This window comes from Adiantum capillus-veneris, chromosome 3 (genome assembly GCF_014529385.1).
Source record: "Adiantum capillus-veneris isolate H3 chromosome 3, ASM1452938v2, whole genome shotgun sequence".
In the NCBI taxonomy this organism is placed as follows: Eukaryota; Viridiplantae; Streptophyta; class Polypodiopsida; order Polypodiales; family Pteridaceae; genus Adiantum; species Adiantum capillus-veneris.
In genome coordinates, this window is record NC_140933.1 from 147,854,374 (window position 1) to 147,869,272 (window position 14,899).

The window sequence follows — 14,899 nt, forward strand, 5'->3', positions numbered from 1 at the left end:
AGTACTCCTTGGATGCACCCTCCCTTTCTCTCACACGGACAGAGACCACTAGACTTATACGTCAGGATTTGATTCAACTAGATACCAGAAGCACATGGATACAACCGGTACAAGAGTTGGCAACGAAGATGGCTTTCTATAGAGAGCATCTCCTCCAACTAACAAAGGATTGATATGTGATCAGACCAGCCTATATGGACTCTCATTTATCCTATGGGATACGATGTGCTATTGGTCAGATGCGCACATCATCGCATCAGCTAGAGATTGAGACTAGCAGATTTAGGAGAGTACCAACAGAAGTCAGGATATGCCAGTTGTGTCATATAGAGCCAGAGACAGAGTTACATCACATTTGTCATTGTCGGGTATACTATGAGATACGAGGCGGCTTCCATTATTTATTCAGGGAGGGCTTTGGACCGTTGACTAGAGTCATGAGATATCAGGATCAGAGATGCCTCGGGTTGTTTTTGCTAGAGCTGCACAAACACAGGGAGAGTCTCTTGAGAGACCAAATAGTGGGAGACATTCATTGAGGGAGATCACTGACTTCTTTAGAGCAGGGACTCAACATCCAGATGAGCATGCTTCACGACAGACTTGAGAGCCCACTGCTACCAGAGGTATATTAGTAGCTTTGTATTAGTGGACAAAGCTACTGAGCTCGGGAGAGCTAGACACCCACGTCTACGGAGGCGACCAAGACATCGATGGAGGCTCCACCAAAGAATCGTGACTATTCTAGCATGATATGGGAGACGCCCAGTACGACTATTTACAGAGGTGGACATTGACGAAGCTCTTCAGCAACCGATGCAATACTTTCTCAGACAACGCCCGATGCCGGGCATCATCAGGCATGGATGATGATGAGATAATGATTTTTAGTCTGACTTTTTAGTCTTTTAGTTTTAGTCTTTCACTTTACTTCATTTCATTTTACTTTTGTACCCAAACATTGGATTAGATCCACAAGGATTGTATCAGTTTGGTCTCATAGGTCATTCTGGCCTTTTGAAGACGTTTAATATAACGTTTCATTTCATTTCATCTCTCTCTCTCTCTCTCTCTCTCTCTCTCTCTCTCTCTCTCTCTCATGGGATACGATGTGCTATTGGCCAAATATGCACATCTTCACACCAGCTTCGGATAGAGACCGGTAGATACAGTGGAGTATCAGCAGAGGCCAGGACATGTCCCCTATGTCACATGGAGCTTGTTGCACTACACATGCCACTGCCCAGTTTACTATGAGATACGAGGCCGCTTTCACTGCCTGTTCAGAGTGGGCTTAGGACCACTCTCTAGAGTCATGGGGTATGAGGACCAGGGACGTCTGGGTCTGTTTTTGCTCGAGCTGCGCAGACACAGAGAGAGCCTGATGAGAGGTGAGGCTAGCCAGTCTCAGAGACGAATCACATACTTCTTTAGAGTGGACACTGGCAGCCAGAGGAGCAGCTACCACAATAGAGCTCACATTCTCCTCACTCCAGAGGCACGTTGATCGATCGAGCGACCGAGCTAGGGAGATCTAGACACCCATGACTACAGAGGACTACATAGCATCGATGGAGGTTGCATCAGAGGATTCAGATCACTATGGCCCGACATGCGCTACGCCCGGTCAGACTATTGACCATGGAGGAGATTGATGAGATGCCAGCGACCGATTGTACACCATGCTCATCTTGTATTAGCTGTCACCCATTATATTCCCACACGCACACCCACATTGTGTTGTAGTCCCCCAGTCACTACTTTCGCCCCCCTACTCATATCCTACACAATTCCAGCTAGCTGCTTAGTTCACATCTAGCAATTAAGATTTTAGTTTTTCACTTTACTTCATTTTATTTTTTACCCAAACATTGTATTAGATCCACCAAGATTGTATCAGTTTGGTCTCATAGGTCATTTTGGCCTTTTGAAGACGTTTGACATAACATTTCATTTCATTTCACATCTCTCTCTCTCTCTCTCTCTCTCTCTCTCTCTCTCTCTCTCTCTCTCTCTCTCTCTCTCTCTCTCTCTCTCTCTCTCTCTTTCATCAACTATCTTGGAGCCTGATGAGTCTCTGAGTAGAAAACAATGTCTCTATCTCTGAAGCTGTCCTCAAAGGCCCCCATATCAAGTCTATACGAACCATTACAGTTCCAAACCGCCATCCTGAGAGTGGTCCCATAGGTCTCGCACCGTCATGTAGAGCGGCGCTCTGTAATCACTACTCGCCCATCTCTGTAAAAGGCTAACTTTCCCTTCTCCCTTGCTGCTATAATCTCCGGCATGACCTCTCTCATATGTGCAAGCTGTGAGAGGGTAAGGTCATCTGCTAAAAAGATACCTGTTTTCTTGAGGGTTGGCCTCTTCTTTAAAAAGTCTTTCTTTTCTTCCATGGGGGGAAAGCGCAAAATGAGAGCCCGTTCTTTTGAACTCTCCCCATTACCTTCATTCTTCTTGCCCACTCTCCAAGCTTGTGTGTGCAAGGGCTTCTCCACCCCCATCATTGACATGAGGCTCTTCACCTCTTGGTCCACCTTATTTGAATCTTTTTGGCCGGTCACTCTCACGTGTAGAGTGCGTACCCTTCTTCTTTGTTCCTCTTCAAGTGTCTTGTTGATGATGTCGGGTGTAGCCGGAATGTCCTTGCCCTTCCCCTTCTTGACAACTTCAATTCCACTTTTCAGCCTCTTCCACCTTCTTTTGCGTTTTGGAGAGAACCTCCACCCATGAGTTCTTCTTTCCTTCCTCCTTTATCTCTTTGACTTGTCCTCTCTCTTTAGTTTCGGCAAGTTCCTTGCGAAGGGCTGAGATGTTACCTTTTAGAGCTTGAATTTCAGCCCGGAACTCTTTGCGCTCTAGTTCCATCGCCTTTTCCTCCCTCTTTTTCCATTCAAGAAGTGAGCTCTTCTCTTTCTTCCACTCTTCCATGTGAACTTCGCATTCTTTCAACTCTCTTTCAATGGCTGTCATCCTCTTGCTTGTGACCATGAAGTGCGCCGCCATCTTTCTTGCTTGTTTGTTTCACACACACACACACACACACACACACACACACACACACACACACACACACACACACACACACACACACACACACACACAGAGAGAGAGACTTGAAAAGGAATATAATGCAAACTATTAATGCGTTGTGTCTGCTCCTGAAGGCTCAAACCCCTTCCAAAGCAGTCGACCACCACTTTAAAAGTGCTTCCTACTCATAAACTTCATCATAAGAGCTTCCTACTCCCCAAACTTCATATATGCCTTTGACCAAGAAACATCTGGAGAGAATAGAGCGCGCAATGTCCTCTGAGGGAAGGTTGACGAAGTAGAAAGGAGGGTCGGGAGGCTGAGAGAGATAGAGAGGAGGAGGAGGAGGAGGTCGAGCCCTGTTCTGTACTGCCCTATGGCCCCTGCACGCCTGCCCTCAGATCGCAGCCTGCATGAGCTGCATTTCAGGAGCCTGCTGCCTTGCTGGCTGACCCTACTCACTGCCCCTTCACTGTGCGCTGCCTGGTTTGCTGCCTTTGCCTGTGCGCAACTGCCCCTCTGTATCAATTTCCATGTGTGTTGAGAGAGAGAGAGAGAGAGAGAGAGAGAGAGAGAGAGAGAGGATTTGTTTGCAGGTTTGGTTCCAAGAACCTTGAACAAAGCTCTGGCTCTTCGACACTTTGGTCGCTTCAACTCTGCACTACGGGGTTCAGGTTTGGGGACCATCTGTTGACAGTGCTGGATGGAGTAATATGGAGAGGCCCTTGGTATCTATGATTTCTAGGCTGATTAGAGCCAAGGCCTCAGTTCCACATGACATCATACGAGCGGAGCTGGCTGCCCCACCTGTGGAGATTGAGGCACTTACCAGATTAGTATCATTTGTGCACAGCTTATGGGACACCACCAAGGACAGATATGCTAGGCTTGCTCTTGAGTCATCCTTTGCCTGTGCGCAACTGCCCCTCTGTATCAGTTTCCCTGTGTGTTGAGAGAGAGAGAGAGAGAGAGAGAGAGAGAGAGAGAGAGAGAGAGAGGATTTGTTCGCAGGTTTGGTTCCAAGAACCTTGAACAAAGCTTTGGCTCTTCGACACTTTGGTCGCTTCAACTCTGCACTACGGGGTTCAGGTTTGGGGACCATCTGTTGACAGTGCTGGATGGAGTAATATGGAGAGGCCCTTGGTATCTATGATTTCTAGGCTGATTAGAGCTAAGGCCTCAGTTCCACATGACATCATACGAGCGGAGCTGGCTGCCCCACCTATGGAGATTGAGGCACTTACCATATCAATATCATTTATACACAGCTTATGGGACATCACCAGGGACAGATATGCTAGGCTTGCTCTTGAGTCTTCCAGACAGCTGGCATTACAGGGAGATACATCATGTTGGTATGCACAGATAAGCTCATGGTTTCAGAGGCATGGTTTCAACATGGACAGGCTGCCCCCTTTCCAGCATTCCCTTGATGCACCATCTTTGGCTCTTACACGGATGGAGATTACTAGACTCATTCGGCAGGATCTTATCTAGCTTGATACCAGGAGGACATGGATAGAGCCATCACAGGAGTTGGGTACGAAGAGGGCTTTCTATACAGAGCATCTTCTCCAACTCACGACAGACGGATTTGTCACACGGCCCAGCTACATGGACACACATCTATCACTATGTGCCATAGGCCAGATACGCACATCTTCACACCAGCTTGGGATTGAGACAGGTAGATTTAGAGGCATACCAACAGACAGTAGGATATGTCAGTTATGCCATGCAGAGCCAGAGACAGAGTTTCACTACATATGTCACTACGAGATAGGGGGACGCTTTCATTGTTTATTAAGAGATGCTTTTGACTCGTTAGATAGAATCATGAGATATTGTGATCAGAGATGTCTCGGATTATTTCTACTTGAGATACAGAGACATAGAGACTCTGTCACAAAGTGATGACGTGGCTGCCCAAAACTGAAACCCTACCTAAAACCTACAAAACCTAAAATCTACCAAAAACCCTAACCCTAACCCTAAAACCTGCAAACCCTAAAACCTGCCAAAAACCCTAACCCTAAGGGCAGCAAGGCTGAATCCCGAAATTTGCGGAGGTATGCTGACGTGGCACCGTACGGCAAGGCCCGGAAATTGTGGAGCTGCTTTCTGCTGCCGATTTGCTTTTTGGCTCTACGCAATTTGAGAGAGAAAGAGAGAGAGAGAATCTTTTGCTTTATTTGAAGCTCCATAGAGCTTGTGAGAGACAAAGAAAACTCTGCTTTATTTTAAGCTTTTGGGGCTCTGCTTTTGGCATCCCTTGTAAATTAAATATGTGGTTTGGGCTCCCACTCTGCAGAGCATCTGGACGCAGAGTCTGAGAGTGAGACCCAATCCACTCTTGTACTTTGAACACTGATTAATACATAAAGAACTACCGAAAGGGGCGCCAGTCTTTGGGGCCAATATCTCTAGGCACGGAACTCCGCCGGGCCAGTGTAAATCTATTGTGAACTGTGAACTGTTTTGAAGTTGTTATTTGGTGCTGTCGTGATCGATTCTTGACTTGGAGTGTCCAAGTCTGTTATAGTGGTATCAGAGCACGACCGATTTCTCTTCTACGGGAAATCCGATCCCAATTTTTTTTTTCCGCAGCACCTATGGCTTCACGCAAGGATCAGTCGACTCCCTCTGCATCCAGAGATGCGGGAAGGGATCACAACGAAGATTCCGGCTAAGAGTATGGCCCGCCTCAACCTACTCAAGCGGAGCAACGAGAGATGAAGCATCGTCAATTGATCGGCGATGCAACAAAGATGATGCTCAGTTTTGCGAAGGACCCGAAATTGGCAAAATATATGAGCGAGACTTCTTTTCAGGAAGTGCACAAGCAGTGGCAGAAAACCACAACACCACCCTCGAAACCCGCTCTCAAGAAACCTTCTGCTCACAAGCAATATTCAGAGAAGGAATTAGAAGAGGTGGTTGATGGACGGATTGCTTGACTTTTTGACGCGCAGAACAAAGCCAAAAAGCACGGAAAAAAGCAGAAGAAGGGCACTGACTTCCCGGGTTATTTGGGTCGTCAGTCGACATTTGATAAGGCAAAGAAACAGAAGAAGCGTGTTTGATTTGAAGGAGTACCCAGTTCTTCTTCTTCTTCTTCTTCTTCTTCTTCTTCTGATAGTTCTTCTAGCTCTTCGGATTCGAGCAAAGAAGACAGAAAAGGCAAAAAGCAAAGCAAGAAACAACGCTTCGGAAAGGGCAAGAAAAAGGCAAAGAAGTCTAAATCTCGCCCAGTGAGTGACAGCTCTACAGAGGATTCTTCTACAGACAGTTCAGACTCTTATGACGGGCAACTTTTATGCGAACAAGAAGAATTTTTATAAAGCCAACCAGTATGACTTTTTGGAAGATAAAAACAAGAAAGTCCGAGAGTTTAAGGAAGGTGGATAGTCGATCAAATTTGACAATTTTTCAGGATATAACGATGCTTCGAAGGCTTTGTCTTTTATATAGCAGTTTGACATCGCTTTCGCAGGAGGACGCTTCTTAGAGCACTCCAAGATTCGGAGAGCTACCTCTTATTTTAAGGGGAATGTTCGAACTTGGTGGTCCATGCTTCTTCTAAACAAGACTGCGCCAGTTAAATGGCTGAAATTTAAGAAGCTTTTTATTTCTTCTTGGCTGACGCAAGAGTATGAATGCGATATACGAGCTGCTTGGAACCATCTTCGGATGACCAAGAGAGATACAGTGGATGCTTATTGCGAGAGATTCTGGAGCTCTTTTCTACCCGCCTCTTTATTCAAAAAGATCTCCTTCAGAGAACAGATAGAGCAATTTACCTTGGGTCTACCTACAAAGATCTGAGATCACTGCTTGGAACAGAAGTCAGCTTCTATTCAAGAGTTGATGAGTCATGCGAAACGGGGCTTTGCCATTCACTCTGGCAGTCTAACTTACCCCACCAATGAGGTCATGACACAACGAGCCGAACAGACTTCAGTGAATGAAAGTAGAAAGAGAAGGAGCAACCCAGAAAAGAAGGATGCACGACCCAAGCTCACTCCTCAGGAGAGAGCTCGCTTTATCAGGGAGGGGAAGTGCTTTGGATGCGGGGAACATGGACATATCTCCGCGACGTGCCCTAAAAAGGCACAGAAGAACAGAATGACAAGGACGATGAAAGGCCTAAGAGTTCGAGAGCAGCTGAGGAACGTGGAAGAAAAGGCAAGATGAAAACAGGACTGTTCGTACTACAGGCGGTTCATACGAAAGTTTGCAGAGGTTGCTTCCCCTTTGCATATCTTGACACAGAAAGGAGTACCTTTTTCGTGGGGACCCCCAGAGGTGACTGCCTTTCATACGTTGAAAGAGAAATTGACTACGGGACCTATTTTGACTTTGCCGGACTTGCAGAAGTCATTTGAAGTATATTGTGATGCTTGTGGTCGTAGTCTGGGTGCGGTCTTGATGCAAGAAGGCCATGTCATAGCTTACGAGAGCCGTTTGTTCTCTAGGCCGCAGATGACAGCACAGATCTATGGGAAAGAGCTTTTGGCGGTTATCCATGCTCTTACTCAGTGGCGGCATTACCTACTCGGAGCGGATTTGACTGTCTTTACAAACCGTCAGAGTTTGCGTTACTTCTTGTCACAGAAGTAGCTTTCGGAAAAGCAGATGAGGTGGGCGAACATCTTGTCACGGTTTCACTTCCAGATTGTCCATGTGCAGGGTAGAAGAATGTGGTGGCAGATGCTTTGTCTCGGAAGCCGTTGGTTCTGGCTATTTCCGCGATACATCATAGGAGCTTTGAGGATATGGTTCGCCAGTATGCCACAGATACAGATTTTGCAGACGTTTTCACACGGATACGGGATGGGGAGACAATAGCGGGATATTCCATTTGGGATGGCTACTTGATGAGAAAAACCATGTTGTGCGTTACACACCCGTTGAGGGAAAAGGTTATGAGTGAATGCCACTGTCCACCTATAACGGGTCACCGCGGCATTGCTACCACCATGAAAGGGGTAGAGAGATACTTCTTTTGGCCGAGACTCAAAAAGGATGTGGAAGAGTTTGTACGCAATTGCTTTGTATGCTAGAAGGTCAAGCTTGACAGGCATAAAGCACAGGGATTGTTACAGCCTTTACCCATACCCACCCGCCCCTGGGAAAGTATTGCAATGGATTTCATTTTTGATCTCCCGAGAACACAGAGTGGTCACGATGGTATTTGGACTGTTATTGACAGATTTAGCAATCAGGCTCATTTCATTCCAATGAAGAAGACAGTCAAGACGGATCACTTAAGCAAGACTGTTTGTGGCCCAGATCTTTAGATTACATGGCATGCCTGAGACGATTGTCTCCAACAGGGACCCCAGATTTACGAGTTTGTTTTTGAAGCAATTTGGGAGAACATTGGCACGCGGTTGCAGTTTTCGTCATCGTTCCACCCGCAGACTGACGGGCAATCTAAGATTGCCAAGTCAGTGGTTCTAGATTTATTGAAGTCTTATATCTCCGATCAGAAGACTCAATGGAAAAAGTACCTACCTTTGGTGGAATTTGCTTACAATAACACGATACACTCTTCAACGGGGAAGGCACCATTTGAGATTGTTGAAGGTGCTGCGAAGGTTCCACCCTTCCTAAGCACGAAAGATAAGATTTTTGAAGCGGATGAATATACGCGAGGCTTAGATACGGCTTTTGCCAAGGTTCGCGCGACTTTGCAGAAATCTTAAGAACGACAGAAAAAGGCAGCGGATCGCCATCGGCGCGACTTGAAATTAAAGGAGGATGATTGGATGCTCTTATGTTTTGAGAAGGCACGCCTGAGAAAGAAAAACGGAAAGGAGAGGCTTTTTCCAAAGCTTAGTATGCGATACTACGGACCTTTCCAGATCTTGAAAAGATAGATGATGTCTCCTTCCGATTGAAACTGCCTGATATTTAGAGGATTCACAATGCATTTCATGTGAGTCTCTTGAAACCTTTCAAAGGTGATGTGCCTGATGATGGGGAGCTTGATGAGCAACCTGAAGTGGAAGAAAACGAGGAGATCCTGGTTCCTGAACAGATTTTGGCACATAAAGATACGAAGAATAAAGGTAAAGTCTGAAGGCGGTTCTTCGTTAAGTTCAAGAACTATCCTGCATTGGATGCGAAGTGGATGGAGGAGGAAGACCTAGCAAATACTCCTCAGATTGTGAAACTTTACCTCGAGGCTTTTGGTTTAGGATAGTCTACTCCAAATGGAACCCAGAATTCAGCTTGGCCGGAGATCTGGTGCAGTGGGATGCACAAGAGGGGAGTTACTCCGCTCCTTTGTCAACAGATGCCTTGATTTTGATACTAAAGTCATTGATGTCTCTTTGAGCTTCAGGGATACTGAGAGCTGACAGTATTCTGCTGGATGTCTTTATGAAATGGAATTCCTGATTATAATAGTGATTTGTTCTTGACTTCTTTTTAAGTGCAGGAACTGATAGACGAAATGACTGCAGCATTTTGGTCTGATTGAACTCGAATAGACATGGTTGCAATAGGGGTTAGTCAATCGCACATTGATGAGGTCCCGATTGGATCTAGATGCTATTGCTAGCTACATTGCCGATAAATCATGGTCTAAGATCCGAATGAATGTTGAATGTCATGTGATGTCGTGTGATGTGACTGTTGATTGGTACATGTGCTAGATGTGTGTTCCTAGTACGTAGGTACTAACAGTCAGTGTCTGCTAAGACGGTTTATGGCCTCTGTCTGTTTTGCAAGCGTAATTGAGGGCGATTACAATGCTTTCAAGAGGGGGGTATATCACAAAGTGATGACGTGGCTGCCCAGAACTGAAACGCTAATTGCTGCTAGAAACCCTAACCCTAAAACCTGCAAATCCTAAAATCTGCCAAAAACCCTAACCCTAACCCTAAAACCTGCCAGAAACCCTAAACCCTAAGGGCAGCAAGGCTGAATCCCGAAATTTGCGGAGGTATGCTGACGTGGCACCGTACGGCAAGGCCCGGAAATTGCGGAGCTGCTTTCTACAGCCAATTTGCTTTTTGGCTCTACGCAATTTGAGAGAGAAAGAGAGAGAGAATCTTTTGCTTTATTTGAAGCTCCATAGAGATTGTGAGAGAGAAAGAAAACTGTGCTTTATTTTAAGCTTTTGGGGCTCTGCTTTTGGCATCCCTTGTAAATTAAATATGTGGTTTGGGCTCCCACTCTGCAGAGCATCTGGACGCAGAGTCTGAGAGTGAGACCCGATCCACACTTGTACTTTGAACACTGATTAATACATAAAGAAATACCGAAAGGGGCGCCAGTCTTTGGGGCCAATATCTCTAGGCACGGAACTCCTCCGGGCCAGTGCAAATCTATTGTGAATTGTGAACTGTTTTGAAGTGGTTATTTTGGTGCTGTCGTGATTGATTCTTGACTTGGAGTGTCCAAGTTTGTTACAGACTCTCTACTGAGAGGGCATAGACAGAGACAGTCCCAGAGATGCATCTCAGATTTCGTTAGTCCGAGTACCACAGAGGCAGAGGGGCCACCACAACCACAGAGCTCGGTTCCCACCCATACACACACCAGTGGTACTCTCATTGACCGAGCTATAGAGTTGGGGAGATCGAGACGACCACGACTGAGGAGGGGAGCCACGCAGCACCGACGGAGATTGCAGTAGAGGATCCACAGGATTCTAGCACGACACCCAGAGTGTCGACCAGGATAGACTTCATGCCACTGCTATATTGTATCATGGTGACACTTATCCCCATTTTGTACCTTTGTGGCATTATACCATTGCTCAGCTTACCAGCCACCCATAGGAGTCGGTAGCACTCCTATCTTAGTTTCTAGTTTGTAGTTTTCTTTGTTTGACTCAGACTTGGTACTAGACTCACCATCGTAATCAGTTTGGTCTCATAGGTCATTTTGGCCTTTTGTAGACGTTAATATATCATTTCATTTCATTTCTCTCTCGTGTGAGCTCAGGCACTTCTGAATGAGCACAAAAAGTTCTCTATTGAAGACATTAATATATTGTATTGGGCACCCATTGTACCAGTGATCACACATACCCCACATGGTTCCAGCTAGTAGCACTTCTAGATTTTATTTTAGAATGTACCCAGATATGGTATCAGATTCACGAGTTTGTAACGCATTGGTCTCATAGGTCATTTTGGCCTTTTGAAGGCATTAATATATCATTTCTTTTCATTTCATTTCTATGAGGGTGAGAGGCAAACGAGGAGGAAAGCCGGAGGTGATCTTCTAGGTGAGCAGGAGGTAGAACTCTAGGAGGACGTGTATCAACCTGGTATATCATCATCTGCGTTGCCTAATCATCTACTATATAATGCTTGTGTCAACTCTATACAAAATTAATTATTTTCCTACATTCCCTCAATCCCCCTCGCCATCCTCCTGCGCCTCCCCCCCCCCCCCCCCCCCCCCGGAGGTTCTTTCGTCTAAATGGAGACTCATAGAAGAGTTTAATAAGATGAAATTCTGAGCCAAAATAAAAGTGAAGGAGAGATACTTGTATAGCTAGTTTCCATAAAGCATATATCGGACACGTGTCCTAATTCAAAAATTGTCTCAATTACAAAATAAATGTTTGTTGAATGCCGTGGTGGGTAGAGAAAGGAACCTGGGCTCCAAATTGCAAGTAGATACAAAGAGGGATCATCCTTTTCTCGAATATCTGCCTGCAAATAGAAGTTTGTGCATTTAATACTGCAAGCAACCTTCGTGACAATGAATGGGGGAAAACTTTACCTGCTCTAGCAATGGATGAGTATCAGGAAGCTTATAACTGAATAATAGCCAAAGCCAAATGAGATTTTGGATGACATGGCACCATAGATTTCCAGAATAATTTAAAAAAAACTGATACAAGCATAAACAACTCACACGTAATGTATGGTCCTAAGTCGATCCATGCTTTTCAACTTTGGGGCTGGAATGTAAGCTCCTTGTAAAGAAACTATAGCATTTTCTGTTGCTTCTCTTACAACAGATGTATCTTGACAAACTGTTGAGTGGTGTATTGAGGCATTTTTAATAGGAAATGTATCTGAGTGGTAGCCAGGGGAGAGCTCTGTTAGTGACTCAGACAATGTTCCTGTCGAGTTAAATTGTTCTTTTGTGTTGTCATCATGAGAGCTTTTATCCACTGTCGTTGAGCAGAGCTCTGTTAGTGGCTCAGAGAATGTTTCCATCAAGTTGAATTGTTCTTTTGTGTTGTCATCATGAGCACTTTTATCCACAGTTGTTGAGCAGAGCTCTGTTAGTGACTCAGAGAACATTTCTTTCAACTTGATTTGTTCTTTTGTGTTGTCATCATAAGTGATTTTATCCACAGTTGATGAGCAGAGCTCTGTTAGTGACTCGGAGATTGTTTCCTTCAAGTTGAATTGTTCTTTTGATTTGTCATCGTGAGCACTTTTATCCACAGTTGTTGAGCAGAGCTCTGTTAGTGACTCGGAGAATGTTCCCTTCAAGTTGAATTGTTCTTTCGTGTTGTCATCATGAGAGCTTTTATGCATAGTTGTTGAGCAGAGCTCTGTTAGTGACTCAGAGAATGTTTCCTTCAAGCTATTACGATGAGAGCTATCCACAATTGCTGAGCAATTTTGTATGTTAGTTTTTTGACTGTCAGATTTGTGAGTTGCCTCGACAGACGTAGGTGTGGTTCCTGAAAAAACTTCAAGCAAGTCTTTAGTGAAGTCATGGGAGCTTCTATAGATGGAAGGAAAATCTTCAATGTCATCAATATCTGAATCATGTGTTGTTTCAGGTGATGCAGGCTCCTCAATATAATAATGATCAGATGTTAAACAGGAATGTTCTGAGTCACAATCTACTTCTGAAATGTGTGGGAAACTCGAAATTTCGTCTGATACACCATCTATCATTGCTTTGCCATCTCTGCATATTGATGAGTTGGTTAATGCATGAACCTGTGTACTTGTTTCCAACCTTTTGAGAAGATCATCTTTTATTTCAGTCAAGAGAAGTTTGGAGCTGTCAAAAAAATACACAGTAACACCGAAATTCAAGAACTGACATGGGTTTTGTCTCTTGGCAAGAACAAAATGCAGCATGTAGCACAACAGAGTGGGAGTACTTCAATGCAGTTTGTGAATACCTAGCATAGGCACTTGCAAAGTACTTGCAATCTGTGCGCATAGGGCACGCCTTACAGTTGGGGTATTTCTTCGTACAAATAACCTGTCTCAAACATTGTCATTAATTAGGATTATTCCATACTAGACATGACAGAGAAAAGCATGTGTGCATGAATACTACTGTACATGTACAAGCACTTAGAGAGAGAGAAAGTAACAAAGAAAGTAATATTGATGCCTACAAGATGGCCAAATGACCAAAGAGATGTGTATATTGTTTGAATATAAAGCGAAACAAAATGAAGTTATATTGACGAAACGACCTGTGAATTTTGTGTACAGGATCTGATTTCAAATGGATAAAACATCATGAAACTGAGAGCCCCATCACGCTGAGCACGTGGAGAGGTTACAATGGATAGAGGTTTTCTGCCTATCCCTCTGTACGTGCTACTAACTCGTAGCAGAGCATCAAACTTGCCCCGCAGGTAACTCATTTGAAGTCACCTCCTCCTCCAGGAAACTCACCCGATCATACGCTGCATGCACTAACTCATCTTGATGTAGGGCAGGTAGTCTGGACAGCAGTAAATATACTCTATGCACTCCAAGTCCCTGAAGCACCCAGTAAGGTGCAGCTGTAAAGTAAATAGGTAGTGATGGATGATCGGTGATGATGTGACAGCGTGCTGACATGGAAATCTCTGATGTCGTGGGGCATGCTGGCTATTAGCACAAACAGCTCAGCAAAACAATTGCAAACAGTTATCTCAATAGGTTCAGGAGCACATTACTACACAATGCACACTACAAAGTGTCTTATGGTGGCCATATTTGTTAAGAGATGTCATTCGATATGCTAAGTTGTGCGACACATGCCAAATGGAAGCTCCCACAGGCCAGCAGGCCTCGCTAAAATTCACCAGCCTATCTTGCTTTTGAAAGATGGGGCATCGATTTTATTGGGCCTACCACTGTCTAACCTAGCAAAGCAGAGCATATCTTGATGGCTAAATATTATGCACCAAGATGGACTGAAGTCAAAGCTACTCTGCTGGACTGCACTGCTGCAATTGTGGCTAAGTTCCTCTATGAGAACATCTTCATGACTGTCCTATGAAGTGGTCTAGTGATAAGGCTCACACACTTTTTTTTTCCTTGTTTTTTTCTTCTCTTTTTTTCGACGCACCAGAGGCCCCCCAAGGGGGGGGGGGTTTCTTATCCCTTCCGAATGTTAGCCATGAAACATGGTCGGGCAAGGGCCACGCACCATTGGGCAAGAGCCACGCGTAGGCATCACCATGGACACCTAATTGATGCACCACGTGCTGGGAACGACGGAGAGAACTCGTAGCAACCAGCTAGGAACCTCCTCCTCGGGTGACCTATCACAAGACGGGCACCACGTGCCAATAGAAAAGAACAGACTTTTAGCACTCAATAACAACTGAACCGAGAGATAGATAGATAGATTGAATTATCGTCCACGGAGGTCAGATAGGACCCATGGGACCAAAAACAAACATTACGACCACTTCTTTTAAGTGAGGGCAATCTATACATATCAGTTAAGGACTGAGGATCCAGCAAAAGAAAAAGCAAAGTCTAAGGGGGGTCCTGTGGGGCAGGAGCAGGGGCGGGTTTAGGAGTTCGAAACTCCTGGATGATGGCCTTCCCTCTGCGGTATACTGCCCACTTGCCTTTGGCTCGTGCTTCACGCACTTTTTTCAGCTCTTCGCCTTTGTGCTTGATTTGTGTCGGGGTGA

The 14,899-nt window shown here is 45.1% G+C and overlaps 2 protein-coding genes across 5 annotated transcripts in view; one reads left to right on the forward strand and one right to left on the reverse strand.

The window, feature by feature from the left end:
* Positions 1 to 14,899, forward strand: part of LOC147461895 (pentatricopeptide repeat-containing protein At3g12770-like) — a 141,801-nt gene that overhangs the window by 82,984 nt on the left and 43,918 nt on the right. The window lies entirely within an intron of this gene.
* LOC147461896 (transcriptional activator DEMETER-like) overlaps positions 1 to 14,899 on the reverse strand; it is an 81,182-nt gene that overhangs the window by 18,607 nt on the left and 47,676 nt on the right. For 2 of the 4 annotated variants that reach the window (XR_015187651.1, XM_086509360.1), the window contains exons 11-14: positions 13,154 to 13,236; positions 11,917 to 13,029; positions 11,782 to 11,818; positions 11,654 to 11,711 (exon numbers count right to left, since the gene is read on the reverse strand). Coding sequence is in view for 1 of the 4 variants with exons in the window: in XM_086509360.1 (XP_086365486.1) it covers positions 11,654 to 11,711; positions 11,782 to 11,818; positions 11,917 to 13,029; positions 13,154 to 13,236 (1,291 nt within the window). In the remaining 3 variants the exon portion in view is untranslated. The remainder of the gene's footprint in view (positions 1 to 11,653; positions 11,712 to 11,781; positions 11,819 to 11,916; positions 13,030 to 13,153; positions 13,237 to 14,899) is intronic. The other 2 variants (XR_015187652.1, XR_015187653.1) reach the window with 1 other exon arrangement.